At 42.8% G+C, this 20,790-nt stretch overlaps 1 protein-coding gene across 3 annotated transcripts in view; it reads right to left on the reverse strand.

Moving 5' to 3' along the window:
• Window positions 1-9,855: 9,855 nt before the first annotated feature.
• Window positions 9,856-20,790, reverse strand: part of TEK (TEK receptor tyrosine kinase) — a 39,029-nt gene continuing 28,094 nt past the window's right edge. The window contains exons 12-22 of one of the 3 annotated variants that reach the window (XM_064736306.1): window positions 19,644-19,943; window positions 18,988-19,145; window positions 17,548-17,758; window positions 16,495-16,605; window positions 15,969-16,159; window positions 15,426-15,539; window positions 14,469-14,539; window positions 13,853-13,893; window positions 12,666-12,762; window positions 12,072-12,171; window positions 9,856-11,930 (exon numbers count right to left, since the gene is read on the reverse strand). In XM_064736306.1, coding sequence (XP_064592376.1) covers window positions 11,856-11,930; window positions 12,072-12,171; window positions 12,666-12,762; window positions 13,853-13,893; window positions 14,469-14,539; window positions 15,426-15,539; window positions 15,969-16,159; window positions 16,495-16,605; window positions 17,548-17,758; window positions 18,988-19,145; window positions 19,644-19,943 — 1,469 coding nt within the window. In that variant the 3' untranslated portion in view covers window positions 9,856-11,855. The remainder of the gene's footprint in view (window positions 11,931-12,071; window positions 12,172-12,665; window positions 12,763-13,852; window positions 13,894-14,468; window positions 14,540-15,425; window positions 15,540-15,968; window positions 16,160-16,494; window positions 16,606-17,547; window positions 17,759-18,987; window positions 19,146-19,643; window positions 19,944-20,790) is intronic. The other 2 variants (XM_064736305.1, XM_064736304.1) reach the window with 2 other exon arrangements.

Genomic DNA, 20,790 nt, shown 5'->3' on the forward strand with positions numbered 1-20,790 from the left:
GAGCCCAGAAAGTGGAGCTGAGATTCTGATGCACTGGAAGTCAGGATCTCTGTTTTGAAGTTTGTTTCTTGCATTTTCTTTCTTTCAGGGAGTGTGGTGAGCGTGGCAGATCCAGAAAAGAAATACACTGGATGGAAAATTATTGGCAGAGGGTGAGTTCAGCCACGCTTACTCCTCCAGAACCATGGGTCATGTACGTGGCTGCTGGAATATCAAGAGGGAAGTCAGGCAAGCTGCAAGCATCTTCAGACCCTGGCTTTAGATTGTCCCTGTCTCAGTACTGGTCACAAGGCATCATCAAAGAGAACTGCATGCTGGCAACCAATGTCTTGCCTGCCTCAAGGAGGCACTTGCCTGTCCCTCAAGTGTGTGGCACGAGATTCCTTCTTTTCCCAGCAGACATGGTTTTGCATGATTCCAAGTCATATGGCCCCACAAGTGAAGGAAGAAAAAACTGAGAGAGCAGCTTCCCCCCTGAGAGCCATCAGATAGCAGCTCTCAGCAGCATTTCTTTCCAATATTTTGCTGAACACCACTTTCAGTGCTCAGGACAATAAGACAGGCTGTGTGGTGCTGCCTGAGTTTGGCAGACAGAATCAAAAGAGAGCTCTGAGTCCAACAGGACTGTGTGTGTTTCATTGCTTGGAAAGGCGCACCACACGCACAAGCACAAAAAGGAAGAGGCAAAGCAAACCCTCACATCCATAGTCTGGTGTGTACATTTGAGATTTGTAGCAGCTCTTTTTTCTTCCTGTTGGACTCAGCTTTGCTCTTGGACAAGCTGCATGGCAGAGGGTTGCTGGGCTGCTGTGCTATTGTCTGAAGAGTAGACAAAGGCTGGTGTTTGAGGGACACTCCAGGCAGCAGAGAGCTCCTGCCTGGGCTGCCTTTTGCTTCTCAGCACTGAACAGCTTCTCTGTTCTTGCTGCTGTTCTCTTCCTAGGGGTTTTGGAACCGTTTGTAAGGCCTTGGACGCTGCCACAGGACAAGCGGTAAGTGCCAACAGCCCTTGCAGATTTTGCAGCTCTTGAGCGCTTTCCCTTGGGATGTGATCTGTGGCCAGAGCTTTGTGTTACCTGTCTTTACTGCAAAGGCTGCCTAGAGGCAGGCTGAAAAATGCATATTGGACAGACTTTGTCTCGCATTCTGAATCAATGTGAGGATGGCAGTGGTGTCTTTCCAAGAAGGCCATGCTATCTTGGACTGACTGGATAAGTGTGCCAAGATTAGCTGATGGCAGCAGCCGTCATTCTGGCCCAATTCCTCTTAAGCCCAGGTTCAGACACAGATAGGATTTGCCATTGTTACCCATCACGAGGTACACTTTGAAAAGACCTAAAGAAGGAGAGGCCTTGTCTGGAGCGCAGTTTTGCCTTTCGGTCCTAGGGAGCCAGGGTCACACACACACACAGACACTCGCACACGGATCAGTGAGAAGAAGCTGATGAAGAGCCTTAAGTAATACCGCCTTGTGTTGGTCCTTTGTTGCTGACATTCCATGACAGAGATGCTATTTGTACTGAACTGACATGCTGGTGTCTTGGAGAGTCCCATGCTCTTTGGGGCTAAACATTCAGAGTCCTGAATTCTCCTTTCTGGCTCTCAGCAAATACAACTCCATCTTCCTGGTAGCTCCTTATCCACCTGCAGTGCTGTGCTCAGCAACTGCACTTGGAGGGATGTCTACAAGGAGTCTGAAAGCCCTAAGCCCTGCTTATCACCTGCAGTGCATCCGTAGTGGTCCACAGAAAGGATTCTTCATTTTTTAATACACTCAATAATTACACATCTAAACCGTGTTGGGGAATGTTCTTCAGAGATGCAAACTCCAGAAGAAGTTAGCATGTGCTAGGATGTTAACTTTCCTTTGAGTTGCCTTGGAGTTGTTCTTTTTCAGACAGCATTTTCTCTGTAATGGATTGGTGTATTGACTTTGGAGCACAATCAAGAATGGCAGCAGTTTCTGAAACACTGATCAAATCCCCTAGAAATGCTAACCTATTTTCCACAAGTTGAGTTTCATTTCACAGAAGCAAAATTCCTTTGGCTTGCAAAACGCGTGTAAATGATAACAGCAGTGATAAAGGAGGTCTGGCGGAGGAGTCTGCAAGGGCTGAGAGTGCTGTTAGCACATTGTGGCTGATGCTTTAGAGTCCCTTTTCACCGAGGTGACAAGGCATCCTGGCCCGTGAGCGCACGGAGGAAGAGGCTCTGGTAATGTCTGTTCCTAACGGCTTTCAACGTCATTGTAGGTGGCCGTAAAGGAAATTGATCTCCGGCGCCAGCGCTGCAAGGATGTACTGAAAGAAATCCTGGTCATGAGGGAAATGAGGAACCCCAATATTGTCACCTACCTAGAAAGGTAAGTAGTTCTGTATTTTTATGGGAATGTCAGTTTCCATACTTGCCAGGCAAAGGTTTCAAGCACTTTTCTCGAGGGCAGAAAATTGATCTTGCTATGAACATCAGTCCACTCCTGTATGAGGCATGGGAGGAGATTGCATTCTTCTGGTTCCGGGCAGAAATAGCTTAAAGATTGTTCTCAGAAACCTGGCTCTCTTACTAAGCCAGCAGCCTCGATGTTCACTTGCTGAATGCTCCTTTGCTGTTTTGGGGCATGATTTTTTTTTTCTGAGTGTCGGAAGAGAAGTGCTGAGAAAGCAACACAGAAATTATTTCCCTTGTGCTGTTCCCACTATTTTCCACTGCCTTGCATGCCGAAAGGCTAGCCAAAGAGACACATTATTTGCCAGGTTTGAAGCAGTTTTTTCCTGTTTGTGACTGTCCTTTATGCAAGGCTTCCCAAAGGGTGTTGGCAGTGCTGCACCTCCACCTCCCCTGTGAAAAAGCTGTGAAAACTGTGTCTCCTTGCTGTTGGAGTTAATGGAGCAATTTGTGTATGAAGACAATGAAGCAGCTGCTGGGATGTGTCCGCTTCCACATCTGCCTCTGCTATCACAAAGTGCCGTTTTCCCCTGCTTGCCCCCTAAGCCGTCTCCTTTCCCACGGCTGTGCAATTAGATGGCACAGATTGCAAGCTCTGGATAGCCTGGGTGGAGCGTGTCTCCATTTTATTCCGTCTTCATTTCCCAGTGACCTGGAAGCAAAACTCAGCTGTAGTCTTCTCATCCGTATGGCAATTTAGCTGTGCCCATTAAGCTCTACGCTGTTGTTTTCATCTTACAGTTACCTTGTCAACGAGTTTGTCCTGCTGGTGTTGGAGTACATGGATGGAGGCTCTTTAGCAAAAGTGGTCAGCGAGAAAAGGATGGCTGTAGGACACATGGCAACTGTCTTTCAGGAGGTAAGGGATCCTGCTTGTGCTTGGGATGCCTTGGACAGCCTCATAGTTCAAAAGCGCTGCTAAGTGAGTGATTCCGTGTTCAGAGCTTTCTGCTGTGCCGCTCTTTTGCTTCAGAGAAGAAAGAGCATCTGCATGGAAGTGCCTGCCAGTGTCCCTGCCCTTACTATAGGCTGCTCTTTATCTGCTTTTGGCCTCTGTGCTCTGGGTCTCTTTTAATTCTTTTTTTTCTGTTCTGCGCTTTGCCCCTCCAAGCCTTTGCCCAGAACCTTTCTGCATTGCCTTCTTTGCCTGTAAGCGCAAAGATGCCAGTGTGTGAGTTTGAAACCAACAGCAAAGGCCAAGAGAGACTCATCTCTCACGGGTCTCAGCTTCAAAGGAGGGCATGGCACCCACCACGGTGCTTGCTTGCTGCTGAAAACTGACAAATGACTTGAAATGTCTTTCAAATCTGCTGACCAGGCAGCCTTACAGCCCTTTACCTCCAGTCTCCCACCTGACAGTGATGCCCTTGGTACCCAAAGCAGGGACTTTTCCTCTTTTGGCCAACCGTTGTTTTTCCTCTGAATGGGGAGAGCGCATCCGCTGCAGCAGCGGTCATTCTGACTGGCTTGGCAGGGGACAGTCTCGAGCAGCAGCTGCTGTTTCCCCCTCAAAGCCAACATGCCTTGCCTTAGAGAGATCCTGCTCTCCCAGGGTTGCAGCAGCAAGCTCTTCCTCTTGCCAGCACTCACGGCTCCTCTGAGATCCATGAATCTTCGGGAGCACTTTCCTTTTGCACGTGATGAAATCAGATCAGGCTAACTTTTGGCCTCCTGTTTCTTTTTTTCTCTCTCAGTGCCTGAAAGGCCTGGCTTTCCTTCATGCCAACCAGGTGATCCACAGAGACATCAAAAGTGACAACATCCTTCTGGGCCGGGATGGCTCTGTCAAGTTGGGTGGGTATTCTTGCTCAGGGCACAGCTGTAGGCTGCTGGGAGCCTGAAAGAGCAACAAGTATCAAGAGGAACTTTGGTTTGTGTGTGTCCCTTCCGGAGGGAGGGAGGCTACAGTGGAAACCTTCAGTGTAGATGAGGAAAAGCCACCACCCTGGGAATGGTGGTGGGTTTGTTAAATGGACAATTGCAAGTTTCCTTGGCTGCATCCCTGAGGAAAGAGAGCACAGCTGCTTTTCCAGCTAGATTCACTACCACATTCTGAGACTTAGAGTGAGGAAATCTTTTCCTTGGTTTCCTAGCTGAAGCAGTGTTTGTTTTTCTCCTCAGCTGATTTTGGCCTCTGTGCTCTGCTCACACCTGAGCAGAGTAAACGGAGGTCAATGGTGGGGACAACTTGCTGGATGGCACCCGAGGTGGTGAGAAAAGAGCCTTACGGTCCCAAAGTGGACACCTGGTCCCTTGGCATCGTGGGAATTGAAATGGCCAAAGGAGAGGCTCCTTATGTTTGGGAGACCAGTGACAGGGTAAGGTGCAAATATGCTTCGGAATCCGATATCCTTCTGGTCTGTCTCCATTAGACTAAATCCCATTCCCGCAGCTGGGATGAGTTCCAAGAAGGTCCACTTCTAAAAATGTCCCTGCGGCTCACATCAGCTGTCAAGGCAAGACCTGTTGCCCCTTGGAATAGCTGGAGTTGCACTGGGGCCTTTTTACTTTTGGGGAAGAAGGCTCATCTCTAACCATCTGCTAGGCAAGAAATTGCCACTGCAGACTGGGGCTTAAAAGACGGGCTCTAGGTGAGCACTGAAGGCTGTGCAAGAATCACGTAGAGTCTTGTGTTTCCTTTCACTTCAGGCTAACCACCTGATAGGCACGCAAGGCATACCAGATCTGCACAAGCTCAGCCTACCCCCTGCCTTGTGTGAATTTCTGGGCTGCTGCCTGCAGATGGATGTGGACAGGCGAGGCTCTGCCAAGGAACTTCTGCAGGTACAAGGCAAAGGGGCTGCAGGCCAAACAGCTGCTCCCTGTCTGGGTTTGCTCCTCGGCCCAACTCCAGGGCATCAGATGGGCCCCCACAGGGTAATCTCTGCTCTGGCTACTTTTTAAATGAGAACCAAGTAGGATCCAAGACTAGTTAAGGTTAGAAGGGAGTGGTGGAGGTCATCTAGTCCAAAGCCCCTGCCACTGGCAAGGACATCTTCAAATAGATCAGCTTGCTCAGAGCCCCAGCTCAGCTGACCTTGAATGCTGACAGCGATGGGGCACCTCCCAGCTCTCTGGGCAGCCTGAGCCAGTGTTTCAGCACTCTCCTCATAAAGAGTTTCTTCCTTAGAGCCTTTCTGAATTGACTCTCTTTTAGTTTAAAACCATTCTCCCTTGCTCTCTCAATTGGCCCTACTAATAGATATGTCCCCATCTTTCTTCTAAGACCCATTCAAATACTGAAAGGTGTCCTTGGAGACCTTGCCCTTCTGCAAGCTAAACAAGCCCAATTCTCACAGCCGTTCCTCAGAGGAGAGCTCCCACCTTCTGGTCATTGCTGAGGCCCCCTTTTGCTCTCGGCTGCTGTTTTCAGGTTTAGCTGGTAGCAAAGGAACTGAAGTACAGCAGTGCTGGGGAAGGAGGCCTGCAGTGGGGCTTGAAGAACACAACAAAAGCACTCCCTGCCAAGCGGTTCTAGATTGGTCTGTGGGAAGGTGGGGCCTTTGCGGGGGCTGACTGAGCATCCAAGGGCATCCAGTTTGTCCTTCCTGCCCCACTCTTAGAGGCTTCTGCCAGCCAAAGAGGGACAGCGGAGCAGGATTTGTGCCGGCCTCACGTGCTGCCTGGCCCGCTCAAGTAGACGAGAACCACTGCAGCTTTGCTGCCACCTTTTGTGACAGACAGGCAGCTGGCGACCGCGCCACTTCCTCGGTTCTCCCTGCTGTTAAGGAAGATGCCAGCCAGGCCAGGAGGAGGGGGGCATGCCAAGGCAGACACTGCTCTCCTTGCAAGCCAGAGCTGCGTCCATCTGCGCTCTGCCCCTTCTTTCTGTGTGTTTCTGGGTCCTAGAAGAACCCAGCTTGACCCTGTTAGAAGCTCAGTTTGGAAAATAATGGTTCCTTTTCCCTTGGTCTCTTTTAATTTGGTTGCTTTGTTTTCTTTTCCCCTTTGGGCAGCATCCATTTCTGAAGCTAGCGGAGCCTCTCTTCAGCCTCCTCTGAGAGCCTGATTGCTGTCACCCCTGCAGCAAAGTAATGCAGGAAGCAGAGGAGATGACAAGGACCACTTCAGCACGTAGAGAACGGAGCCTCTGAGAACAGGCAGGAATCCTGAGGAGAGAGGGCCCAGCAAACAGGCAGACTGAGACAGAGTGGGAAAAGAAGGTGCCACCTCCTTTTCTCCCATCTGCTCATCCTCCTAAATTTCTGCTTAGGACAGCAGAGCTGGAGGGCACAAAGTCACTAGTGATGAGCAGATTTGAGCAAGGCAGGAGTGGCATTGCAGGCGTGAAGGGAATGGGAAGGCCAGAGCTGTGTCTCAGGAGGAGGGAGCTCCCACAGGATGCCACCGGCAGAGCCGGGCTAGAGCTGTGGGAGACGGCTGGATGTTCCCAGCTGCGGAGGAGGTGCCTGAAGCGGCTGGGAACATCCTGTGCATTCTTTATCCAATTGAGTAGTGTACTGTATGTGTGCCTTAACATACAGCCAACCGAAAACAAGCAATCCAAGCCCTATCCCTAACAGTCCTCCTAGGATTCTACTTCACCGCCCTACAAGCCATAGAATACTACACATCGCCCTTTTCCATTGCTGATGGAGTCTGTGGGTCAACATTCTTTGTTGCTCCCAGATTCCAATGCCTACACATAATTATCGGCTCTATATTCCTAATCGTATGCGTCCTACGCCTGATTAAGTACCACTTCACATTAAAGCCTGGGCCTTGCTTTGGTGTCGGAGGGACATTCTGGACTCCCTGCAGAAGCCATTGTCGTACTTGGAGGCAGCCAGGGAGCATTTTGGGGCACTCCTTTTGCCTTTGAGGGCAGCTGGGTGTGGGTGGCCTTTGCCTGAGGTTCCATGTGCACGAAAGGCAAAAGCAGGGATTGTTTCCGGAGCAGCAAAAGGCTGCAACCTAGCCAACGACTGAGTCAGCTTATGTGTGCTGGTCTGGCCATATTGATCAGAATAGTTGGCTTCCTCTAATGCCTTTAGACTCCTGCCCTGTCAGCAGCCATTTGAGACAAAATACTTCAGAGAAATTGATTGGCTTTGGGGCTGGTGTCATACTGGTGTTGTATCATGACTGCTATTGCTTCTATTATTCCTTTGAAAGATCACATGGGCTCCCACCATGTAACTCTCCACTCGAGTTGCTTTTCAAATGATAAGGAAGGAAACATGTGGTGAATCAATCGGAGAAGTGGAGCGCATGACCAGGAGCACTTCAGGATTACTTTCTCCAATGCCTGCTCAGAAGCAGCATCAAAATAAAAATCCTAAACACCCTCAAGGCAGTTGGAGGACTCCCTTCTTTTTCACCCAGGGAATAGTGCCCTATGTTCACTTCTGAATTGCCCATTCTTTCTTAAAATGGATAGAAGAGCCTGGAAGAACAGTCTCCTGTGGCTGTTCTGGTGTGGCTTGGAATTGGGAATGGTGTCCTTCCTTTATCAGTTCCAACCTACACTGCTTTTGGAATGCCATCCACTGGCCAAGTTTTTTCCTGCCATGGACTTGTGGATGAGGAAGAAAGCACAATTGCATCTCCAGCCAAAAGCAATGAGGAGCAGGGCAGCCAAAATATCCTGTGGGGACACAGGTTTTCATCTGTGCACACAGAGGCCTTGGTTCCTGCCCAGTGCAGATGGCATGTCTCCCCCATGACTGCTGCCACTTCCCAGGTGGCTATGGCTAAGAGATACAAGGCTCTGCAAGTGCAACCAAAGAAGGTGGGCATGTCTGCTGCCAGTACAGGAGAGGGGAGAGCAAAGAGCCTGGGTGTTGCCTGGCCAAGGAGGGGCAGCACCTGCTGGACCAGCTCTTTGTCACCAGATAAGGACTGGTGGGTGGCACCACTCTTGGGGGCCCTGTGGGGCTCAGTAATCACGAAAAGCCTCTGTGCTTGATTGGTTTTGTCCCTCTTTCTGTGCCTTCTGTTGTCCCAGTGCCCAGCGGCTGCTTCCCAGGGCTCTGTATCTGGCACAGCTAATGTGCAGGAGAGCCTCATATGTCAACCTTTTCCATCTGGAAGGTCAGTCTGGAGAGTGAATTGTCCCCTCTGTTTGGTGGTAGAGGCCAGAGCCTGTCATCTGCAGTGCCAGGTGGCACTGAGGGCTGCCCGGTGCCTCAGGCTGGTGTGACCCTAGAGCAAACACGAGGAGACAGTGGCAGGTGCTTGTTTCCAAAGTCACATTCTGCAGGGCCAATGTGCCGTGTGTGTCCTTTGTCCAGCCCTGCCCCAGACCTGGGGATCAGATGCAGGCACTGCTGCTGCTGCAGGCAGCGAGGATTTGGTGGTTGGTTTCCATCCCAGCAGAACTGGTCAGAAGCCGGGTGCTGATGGTGCCCTGCAGATCTCTGGGCTGCACAACTGTGAGGGAACTGTCCCTAGTTCTCATTTTCCACTATGGAAAGCTGTGCCAGCCAAGTGTGCATCAACACAGCAAACAGGGAATACACAAGTCTACTCCATCTGTGTGAGCTGAGAGTGGTGACCTTTGAGATTAAGTGACACAAAGTCAAATTGCTTTAGGTCCCTCTCTTTATCTCTGTGTGAGGTAATTCTGCTAAATTGGCCTTCATTACAGCAGCCTCTCGGCTCAGCAGGTTTGATAAGTTGCCATTTATCCTGAGGAATTTCTTTTTATAAAGGACAGAAAAACTTTTTAAAAAGTGAGACAACAGGGAATGATGGTTCCAAATATTGGAATGGCTGTGGTTTCTGTTTCCCTAAGCCCTCCTTCCTGTAGCCTGTCTAACTAGTCTCTGCCTCACCTCTCCCATTTCTGATGGGGCTTGTCCATTTTTAATGGGTGGTTTCCAGGCACCACCATTTACTAAGTTTCACATTCTGTTTAAACTGTTTTGTCTTGCTTTCTTTCCATCCATTACAGCCTGTTCTCTACAGATATATCCAGGGAAGAAATGTAGAAAATTGTTACATGCTACAATATAAAAGAATATAAGAAGAATTTTTATAAGGAGACCTAATTGTCCTTCAGGACTATTTACAGTGAGATTTAAGCACTTAAAATGCAGGCAGTATTAAGAGCTATTGAATTGATGAATGACACTCTGATGCTTTAATTATGTGATATAATGTTCCAGGTAAAAATTTGCCACAGATGGAGATGTTCACATCAAGTAACAAAATAGTGATTTGTGTCTGCTTGTTAGAAATGTGAGAGTATGAGACGAGAACCTCTTTGTACCTCTGAAAACTTCTGTACAGAAATTGAAGCATTTCCAGCAGATGGTTTTAGCCACATTTGCCTGGAAGTCTAGAAAACACCTTTGGAGATACATTCTAGGTACATTCTTAGTCACCTCACTGATTGGGAAGAATGTACTTCAAATTGCAATGCCCATGCTTCAAAAACCTCTGGCTAAGTAGTCTCTTTTGAAAAATGTGGTGGAATTTGTTTCTTTTTTTTTTTTTTTTTTTGGAGCTGTGCTTTGGTCCAGTAAATCTGTTTTTCTCTGTGTAAACTTGAAAGAAGAAATCAGACCCTAGATTCTAAGGCAGAGTTGGTTTATTTCAGTTTGAGCTGGGTGCCACCAGAGAGGGACCCTGACCAAAGAAATGCCTGGGCCTTTATACCCTTACAGTCTGTGCGCCCGACCTTCATGCCCACTTGTCACGTGCCCTGCATGAGCCTCTTAGTCCTATGGTGATTTATGGTCTGGGGTCTTCTGACACCTCATTGGATTCTCCATGAGGTTTGTGTGCCATTAACTGCTCTTATATTCCGGCTTGGGGCAGTCTTGGGACCCTCCATGGTCTCAGCCCTTACCTGAAGATAACCAGTCTTTCTCTGTTTTCTCCCCTGCTTAGCCATTATGATGAGTTCATTTAAAGTTCGCCTATGTTAAGTTTTGAGCAGGGCCCTCTCGTTCTAAGGTGAAAGCAAGTTACAATTAAACTTAAACCTACACAGATAGTCTTTAATATTCTATAAGTAAACTTATTTTAATCCCCAATAATAAACTCCTAGTTTACATCTAGCACCTGGTTTACAGTGCAAGTTCTGCCTATCTCAAGGCCACTCAAGTCATCTCAGCACCCTTGTTTGTTGGCTTATTCCCTTTTAATAGGGAATATTCTATTTGAGTCAGTCTGGTGTGTCATTATTGTTTCTCTATACTCTGCTGTGATACCCCCACCTTGTAACCAATCACATACCCATCCACAAAGAATCACAAGGAGAAATCTTGCACTCTCTCAAGCATCTTTCTCCAAGTCTGAGGGGATGACCTATTACACCCAACTGGGTCATCGTTGTGGTCTGATGGACAGTTGTGAGCTGGTAATCAAGGGCAAGAGGGGGACATATGTGCAAAACATGAAGTTGGCTACTATGTCAAATTTGGATAGGGTAAATCCACCAAAACCCTTGTTCTTGGCATGACACCAGAAGTTCAAACCAATCCTGCCATTATTTTTCTTACCTAAGGATTGGGACCTTTCTGGCAGGACAAATACCACTGTTTTGAAGCATTTGAGTATGATATTTTGTAAGAGGCCATACCACACTACAGACAGAATGAAAGGGTAATATAAACAAAAGTAAGTAAGCCCTGCTTGTATATAACAGGTAGTAATTTATAATTATGCATTGAAATTATTAAACGAAATACAAATTGAGTAAGTCTCATGTATATCCAGGCAAGTTGTAAAAATGTGTTTTACGATATGTAGTATGCTCCTCAACACTATGCTTCATTAATATTGCTGTATGGCTGCCTCTGATAACATTAAACACTTCAAAATATATGTATACTTTGCATATGGGCAAAAACTGATAGTCATGCTAGGCAATGAAAGAACAATAGCATGCCTTTTATCTTACGAGTGTCAACAGAGCTTTTGACTAGATTACTTCTACTAGCTGACTTTTACATTTAAACAGGAGTCTGTCTTAATTATCCTTGTTGAGCACACTGGATTACAACTTCCACTGTTGCACTGCAACTGCCCAGTATTTTTGTTTCAAACACAATGAAATGTATATAGAATACTGCAATAAATTACCACTTTGCTATGAGTAGCTCTTGGAAAATATAAAAAACCCTCTAAGATGTCAATACCTAATGCATTACAATATGCATGTAGACATTATATCTACATATATCTACGAAAAAAGAAAACCCTGTGAATGAAACAACAGATTTCATTACTTTAGTCTATACCTGTTTTGGACAATATATACACTTCTACAGCCTATGAAGGCAGAGGTGTATATCACTGTGTGATATACACACGCATAACTGTGGTAAAACAGTATTGCTGTATTATATATAGTTAGAGCTATACACAGTTCTACACAGCACATCACATTTTGGACTCCAGCAGATTGAATTTTAGTTTTCTGTAATGCATCAATGATGAGCGAAGATTTTTTTTCTATCTTAGGCAGCTTCTTCAGCGGAGCAATCAATGCCTGCATAAGTAAATTTCTCATATAGCGTAGTATTCACATAGGTCTGGAAAGGAAATAAGCAGAGAAGATGTGATGCGAGGTGCATTACCTCAAGAACCCTAAATAATATTGAAATTATGCATAGCCTAATTATTTATATCATTTAAAGTATATATATTTACATAAAATAGAGTTTTATTCTTACCTTCCTGTCTTCTAACATCCTGTTCAGTGACACCAGTATCTGAGCAAATGATGGTCTTTCATATGGTTTTTCTTTCCAGCACTGCCTCATTAGGTCATACCTTTAAAAACCCAAGACCAGCATTTGATGGTTTAGCTACATAGGTTAAAGTTACAAATACTTGATAATTTAAAGATTGTGCATATTCCACTTTTCAGAAGGAAATGGATTTCTACATAGCTGAAGTTACATTTTCCATAGTTGGTTGCTGTCACAAAAGAACTTTCTTTTACTCTGGAGTAATCAAAAAGCTCTCTTTGAGCTAAAACCCTGGTGTTTTGTGTAAAGAACAGGATAACTGGCTGGAACAGAGACCCTGAGAAAGTATTCATGGCAAATTAATATTGTATGTTGTATACAGAAGGACTTATGCACTTGTAAATTTTTTAATGTAGTTTTTATGTTTTGGGCACTTTTTAAATTTTTAATGTAGTTTCTAAATTTTCCAGTAAAAAAAATTGTTTGCCAGTTTCTTGTAGAAATCTTCTATCTTCTATATCTAAGGTTGCTGTTATTCTATTTCTTTTTTGGGTTTTTTTGTGAGGCAATACTCACACTTCATCATCACAGTTGAGAGGTTTTTCCAGTCGGTACCCTTGAGGGAGTTTTTCGTATAATTCTGCACATGTCATTCCACAATATGGTGTTCCACCTAAAGTTTAACCATTGTCATAAATGGAAGCAGTTTTTAATTTAAAAAAAAGTTTAATTTCATAGTAGAAATTGAAATGACTAACATAGTAAGTCTAAATTAATTCAAAATTAGGAGGTATTATGCATCTACATTTTTATTGTAATGCTTCCTTACTGCTTGATGCACAATATAGAGGAGAAAAAAAAATTAGTGTCAATTTTCTCCTCTGTGTGGCTGGACTAATTTTCTCTGCAAGTCTGAGGGCCAGGATATGATAGTATTCAAAATATTTTTTCAATGGCATTGATGTCACTGGGCAAGTCGTTCCTTCATTAGTATCATAATAAGATCTGGTATGGACTCATGGAGCTCTTACTGCCAGCTGGTTTTGCCCATTTCTGTAGGTATTTGGTTGCTTAGGCTTGATTTTCCATACTGCATCCATATCTAGTGCAAACCCACTTAGTAAGGAAAGCCAGGAACAAATCAGAAATTCAAAGTCCAGTTGGCAATGTGCACCTCAGTCAGTAGCCTCTCGTGGCCAGCAGACCATGGGCACATCTCCAGGGCAAATCACCAGACAGGTGTAACACAATGATTTGAGTGGTGCAAGGCTGTATCACAGTCATGATGGGTAGAGGTATCTGCAGAAATTAACTCTAAATTTTATTTGAAGGTTAATGTTCAAAATTTTTCTTCATGAATATTTAATAGCAGGTGATTACTTCCCCACCCTGCAATATCATTAAAATATAAGTCTTGATTTGAAATGCAGGAAAGCTGAGGAAAAGTCACCCACCAAACTCAAAACATGTTGTACTAAGGCTATATATCATATGATATCCTGGGATTTATATTTAGGTATGGCCTGGATTTTACAGTGTAATGAAAACATGGTCATTATGATTCTTTCTTATTTAAAATGGTACCTGGACTGAAAATTTGACAATTGCATTTCCAAGCATACTGAACTTAAATAAAATGTAGGAGAATAAAACAGAAATAAAATAGAAATCTATTGTGAAGCAATATTTTTTAAAAGACTGAGTGAATAGAGCTGCCTTGGTGCAGATTGTTTATTTGTGCAGTACAAAATTCAGACACTTACCTAAACTAACAATTTCCCATAAGAGGACACCATATGACCATCTGCAACAGAGGGATATTATGAAGTGCAACAAGAATTAATATTTTTAAATGGTAGGTAGTTTTGCTAGTGTTCAGGGAACACAGGGAAGTGTGATGTTTTTCTGTATTTTTTATAAAGTTTTGTATAATGATGGGGCTTGTAGAATCAGAAAACAGGAAAATTGGCAAAATTAATTCACTCTGAGTCAACCAAAGACATTTATCAGATTGTGAACTTTCAGCAAATACTGAAATTACAGAATTTCTTTTCCAAATACAATTTCTAGTTTCCTAAATAAAACACAAATTTCTTCTGGATTTTCCAAATATTCATCAGGTCTCAAATTTTGAATAAGAAGTACAGCTGAAGTAGCAGGGCACATCCAAGTAGTTTGTGAACACAGAACTTGATCACACTCTGAGGAAGAAATAAAATAACTTTTTTGTTATGGGTTTTATTTTTTGTTTCCATTGCTTACTTATGGTGACATTACTACTGACTATTTTGAGTTAAGAGTGGATGTCTCATGCTAGTTACCAACCTTTCCTTCATAAGGAAAAATATTTTTTTTAATGCCACTTGAACACATACTTACACATCACTATTTGTGGTGTAAACACTGTAATTCAAAGATTCAATTGCCATCCATCGCACTGGAAGCCGTCCCTAGAAATTATTTAATGAAAGTTTATTTTTCACTTGCTGGTATAGCAATATTGCAGTTTATATGCCAACAATCATTCTCTGTTGCCTTAGTGAAAACTGACTTTATGCAAGTAAACTTTATCAAGTAAATAAACTTACTAAACTTGAGCTGTTTTACAGAAGAAATTCTGTATTGTGAGAGTGGTGAGACACTGAAACAGGTTTCCCAGAGAAGCTGTGGATGTGGGAGTGTTCAAGGCCAAGTTGAATGGGGCTCGGAGTAACCTAGTGTAGTGAAAGCTGGGGTTGGAACTAGAGGGTGTTGAAGGTACCTTTCCAAACAAATCATTCCATGATCCTATGATTATATGATTTGCTTCCCAAAGGAACAGTTCACATGAAAGTTAATAAAAGAATTATCCAATCAGCATCAAGGTGAAACGTAAATAATACCTCAGATGATGCCTCTGACCATCGTGTTGCCTTGACAACACAGTGCTATTTCTGGTCTTTAGCTACATCATGCTTATTACTTATCTTCTTTTAGATCTTCCAAGCACTAGTTCTGGACACATCCTGATGTACGTCTGGTTACCTTCTTGCTAATTTTTGCCTTGTTCAATAGAATTAGACCAGCTTGACTCATCTATTTTACTGTCATTCATATTCATATAAATAATTTTAAATTACATTTTGTATTATAGACATGGTATAGGATTTATTTACAAGTAGATGTATTTATGTGTATATTAATAAGCATTCATATTTTACATGGCAATTAAAAAATTTTAAAAATTAGTTCTGTAATACCCATAAATTTGCATTTTTCTTCATATGGAAACACAGATTAAGAAATAAGAAAGCAAAATTAAGAAAACAGATTGTATCAATTTATGTTGATCCTTACCATGGTCTTCTTAACATAAACTTCCTGACCTCTTGATAAGCCAAAGTCAGCTATTTTTGCAACATAATTTTCTCCAACCAAGATGTTTCTTGCTGCCAAATCTCGATGAATAAACTAAAATAATGATGATGATAATGATAACACTAATAGTAATTGTAATAATAATAATAATAATGTAATAATGTAATAAAATAAGGGAATCAGTATAATTGAGTTTTACATGTATTAATTTACTGCTATATTGAAAATTTCAACCTTTTGGAATAAGAACATAGAACAAAGAAATTGGCTTAGTATGTCACTACCAAGAACATTTAAACTTTATCTGAAAATGAAAGCTGTTAACTACCATGTTGTTTTAAGTTTTAATGCCTCTTCCATGATTCCCCATGATGTATTTGATAAGTTTAAATAGAGACAACAAAATAAATCTTATTCAGTGTGTTCTATAGAAGCTAAAATTAAAAATTAATGTAATTAAAGGGCGTATTCCCTGGAAAATTATTTTCCATGCTTTCAGTGGGTAGAGAGTTGATGACTGACCTGTTTCTGGCTCAAGTAGTCCATCCCTCTGGCAACATCTGCTGCAAAATGCAGAAGTTGCTGAGAAGAAAGTGTAGATGCAGTACTGTTGGCAATAGCAAATGCTGGGTCTGTCTCTAGTACTCTGCTTTTCCGAAGGAAGTCCAGTAAATTTCCATGGGGAGCATATTCAATAGCAAGGTAAAGATATCCTAACAAAACATCAGATAATGAGCATATCACAAAGTAAGAGATGATCAGTAATAGTCTTGGGCAATTTACACTACCTTGAGTGGAAAAAGAAAACAAACACTGGAGTGAAATGTCAAACAGGCTAATTTCTAGGAGTAAAGGAGAATTTTGAGCCAGTGTTGAACATAATTTCTGGAGTATTAATGTGGGCTTATAGATCTAAACACAAGTTTATCTGACTTTTTAACAAAAGTTGCAAGAGGCCTGCTAGTGTTTCTCTGGACTGTGTGGGCTATATTGTGAGAGGGTTTTTTTAAACTAATTTTTAAAGTACATGCATTCAATAGCATCTTACCCCTATGCTCACATGCTCCCAAAAGATTTATGATGTTGGGATGATGACCAAGTTTACAAAGAACTTCAAGTTCTCCAGCAAAATCTCTGTGATCATCTTTTGAGGCATACTCTGAAAATCAAAAAAGCACACATTTACTTTTTAGTTGCAACTGAGTTTATAACAATGCATTTTTTTAATTATGAGGACTCCACGTTGCTTGGGTTATTACTTTTTCAACTCCAGTAGAAAGAGAAAAACTGTAAGGTACATTAGTATTTACAGAAAAAAAATTAGGATTTTTCAATCAGAAGAAAAAATTGTGAGGAACAAGTGTCCGTAGAAGCTATCTGCAGAGAAAGGAAGTATCTTAACACACCCTATCACTATCCTTCTTACTTGAGAGTGTAAAATGTTGTAGCAGATCATATTAAAAGGAGCTGCTTAAAAATCCTTCCATATGTGTGCCATTGATTATTTCTGCCAGTATGCAGACATTGGCTATTTTTAAATTAATCATCACACTTAAAAGTGTTTTTCAATTTACCTAGATAATGACCCGGAGAATTACAATAAAACATGTACATTCTTGCAGTATTGTACACATTGTAGCTCTGTCTGGAATGTAGCTGTCACGCCCAGTGAAGAAAAAGAAACGTAATGATGCCCATGGTATGTGCATATATAGATGCTTAGATGCAGTTGTCTCTGAACAGCTATAGTGAGCAACATGAACTAATGCTGTGCCCCAAGACATGCTTTCTGCTCCTGTCTATCCAATGCACCTTGCCTTGCAGATGAACTCACGTGAAGCTCATACTGGTCCATGAATTGAAAAATACACGATGGTTAATCATATCAACCACTGAGGAGAAATGGAAACCAACTTTACCCGTCAGAAATACAGCTGTTGACAAATCTTGGCCTAGTGACACCTGATACAATTTAATTAGCAACTTTGAATATTTATTTTAGCTTTAAAAGAGGGCTGCTAAGCATTTTGTATGACAGAGAAACACTTGAAATACACAATCAAGAAATCTCTTTAGTCACAGAATCCCTGGTTTTTACTACCTTTCATCCTTTTTATTGCAGCATCCATGCGTAAGCCATCTTTCTTAATGCGTGCTTTCAGGACTTGCCCAAAGTTACCTTCCCCGATCACATCTTGAAATTTTATGTCATTCCATTCAAGAACTGGATAAATAGTAGGATCTGGACTGTTTTTGGCTTTCCTACTCAGAGTGAGAGTACCTGAGTTAAACTGCAGAGCTGGCTCTTCCCTCTGCAACAGAATTAAGAAAATGACATTAACTGTGATTCCTACCTCACAGAGCAATGCCCTGATTGCATTCCAAAATGCCTGTGCTCACTCATCTCCACGCACACACACACACACACACACCTCAATCCATCTCAATCCATCTCTTACACATACAGCAGACCGAGTACATTAGACAGTTACATCTACTTTACCTGCAACAAGCAGTTCTGCCCAGATCCACAAAATTAATCAGGCTTCTAAACTGATCCTTGTAGAGCTGGGCCTCCTGAACAGTTTATAATAATTTTGAAGATGAAGGACATGGGCAAAAATAATGTGATAAAACTGATCTCAAAACCAGTTATAAGTTTCAGCTTTAAGCTTAATCTCCTATTAGGTTTTAATTAAATCTTGTGCTGGTCAGGCTGAGCAGGAAAGATGATGCAAGAAGAAGCAAGAAAATAAAAAGAGAGAGGAAATTATCTTCCTCTATGCTTAAGGAGACAACTCGTCTTCAGTTACACATTCTCATGAAATACTGCTGTGGGAAAAGTTTTAGGACTAGGAGACAAAGCTATTCTGTGTGGCCTGCAGTCTGATCATAGAATTGGGTGAGGCCCTCACCCATGTTTCTGAAAAAATCGAATTAGATATGAAGGAGCTCTTTAGGCCAGCTTCATTCTGCTCCACAGGTTCCCCTCTGGAGGCAGAGAAAAGCAGCAGATTTAGAGACTGCAGCAGGACACAAAGAAATATGTGTCTATAGAGAGATATCTCCTTGTGATGTTAAAATCTTCAGCAATTTCCTCACAGCCAAAACTGTGATGTTGCCATTGATAGATCCCTGGTGTACTGTCCCTAGGTTGAAAATGGATGAGCATGTATCAGCAGCTGCTGATGCTCAAAAGCAGCATTAAATATTCGGTAGTTTTCAAAATCAGGCATGATTTCATAGAGGCAGAACAGGCTCCTCTATTCTTTCTGGCTTGGTACTTGTCATACACAAGTGTGACAAGGCAAAAGAGGGAGCACAGCAAATGGTCTGCAAACATTTTTTCAAGTCAAGTTTTCTACCTCCTAGCCTGCAACTGTGCCCTATTAGCTTTAGCTTTGAGGTCACTAGTAGAGAAGCTTTACAACAAAGAGAAGAGAGTGTTTGGGAAATCCAGGAAAAAGAAATTGGAAGAAAACACAGGAAAAGATGAGCTAAAGTTAATAACCAAACTGACACAGGAAAGCTGGAAACCCACCACTACATTTTGGAAAGCCTGAGCCATTCGACGCTGGAAGTTGGCTCGCTTTAGCTGCAGCATGATGAGAAAGGCCAGGAGAATTGTTACACAGGTCATCCCTGCAGATCCAAGGATAGCAATAAGCAGCATTTTGCCTCCTTTTGATTCATATGGAGCTGTTGAGGAAGGACAAAAAATTCATCATCATTTTCAGCTTATTCTGGATTTAGCAATACATTAGCCATGTGTAATTGAATACTCCTCTCTTGTAAACTGTTTAAAAAGCTAAGGATACATCATGTTGTTTTCCAAAAATGTCAGAAACATTGAATGCTCTGAATTTCAGGTGTACGAGCAGCTAAATATTCTATTTCATTCAGTCAAAGCAGAGATGAGGCCACATTCAGTGATCTAATGATCTTGCTGTATGCAGCTCTTCATTTTTTTAGTCACTGGGCTCTTTTTAAGGCATATAGAGAAACGGTGCATGTTGTCACTTCATCAATACCATGCAGTGAAATAAGAATTAAATTTTGGTGGTTGTGTGTTGTGTGTCAGAATTAATAGCAAAAGAAAACTCAGATTAAAACATTAGTATTATGATAATGTCTTAGCTAACTAGTTTATACAACCAGTCCTGGCTTGTGCAAATCCAGTGTGGTGGATTAACTAACCTTTTGTTTCTGGAAGGGTCCTCAGTTCAAATGATGTGTTCGGGTTGCTCAAGCCAATGTTGTTCTGAGCATTAATCTGAACCTGGTACACAGTGTCTGGCTCGAGACCCTTGAGCTGATATTGAGTAATGCTGGTGTTCTTTATGATAATATCAACGTGGTTGTACTCAGCCTTGCCATAAATTTTGTAGCTGATGATGATGGAGGAGATGGAATGACCCTCAGCAGCTGTCCAAGAGATGACTGAGGACGTGTCTGTGGTGTTAGAAAACCTGATGTTGTTCGGTGCAGGAGGTATTCCTGAGAACAAACAAAACACATAAGGCATTGGCGTGTACATCCACCTCGTTCTCCTTTCCACAGAGAACAAAACATTTTCCTCGGTGCTTTTGCTGTTCAAAGCACAATTTGTTGATTAGCTATGGTAACTGAATGCAATAATTTTATGATCTTGATGTGCTGTCATCCTTGTAGCAGTATTTCATACTTCCAGCAGAGGTTGGAGCGGCATTCAGCGTACTCTCTTGGATGAAGATACACATCCTCTGAGCTGTATGCAAGCACACCATATTTCCTTTCAGATTAATGCAAGAAGGATTAATATCCTTCTATACTGTATCATCATTCCCTTGTAATTCCCATGTCCTGTACTTTCTCTGCTTCAGAGAGCAATTACCTGTCAGGCTGTTAGAAAGAAAGGAAATTGATACCAACACTTCCAAAAATCTAATCAGAAAACTACCAGCAGGGGTGAGTGCTACACTTGCAGATGCAACCATGAATATTAAGCTAAGTACCTTCGCCTGGAAAACAGTACCCTTATGTGGTTCTCAGTGCAGTTTGGTGTCAGAGCTCAGGGAAATGGAGAGTCCCATGACAGCCATTTATACTTCCACTAACACATGTAGGATTTCAGTGAGGGCCTCCTTACATGACCTTTAAGGAGGAAGAAGCCCACCTTTCCAGTGTGTGGTAAGGGCAGTGTCACCTCTCAGCCATTCAGATGGACAGCTGTTCAGATGGTACTTCATTCAGATAGGGCGTTTGTTGTGGTGTTGTGAAAGCACAGTGCTCACACTCAGGGAGTTCAAGGGCGGTCTTCAGTGTAGCACACTTAACTACTCTTTGCTCACAGGGGTTTTACCTT

This window comes from Zonotrichia leucophrys, chromosome Z, assembly GCF_028769735.1.
Source record: "Zonotrichia leucophrys gambelii isolate GWCS_2022_RI chromosome Z, RI_Zleu_2.0, whole genome shotgun sequence".
NCBI classification, from domain to species: Eukaryota; Metazoa; Chordata; class Aves; order Passeriformes; family Passerellidae; genus Zonotrichia; species Zonotrichia leucophrys.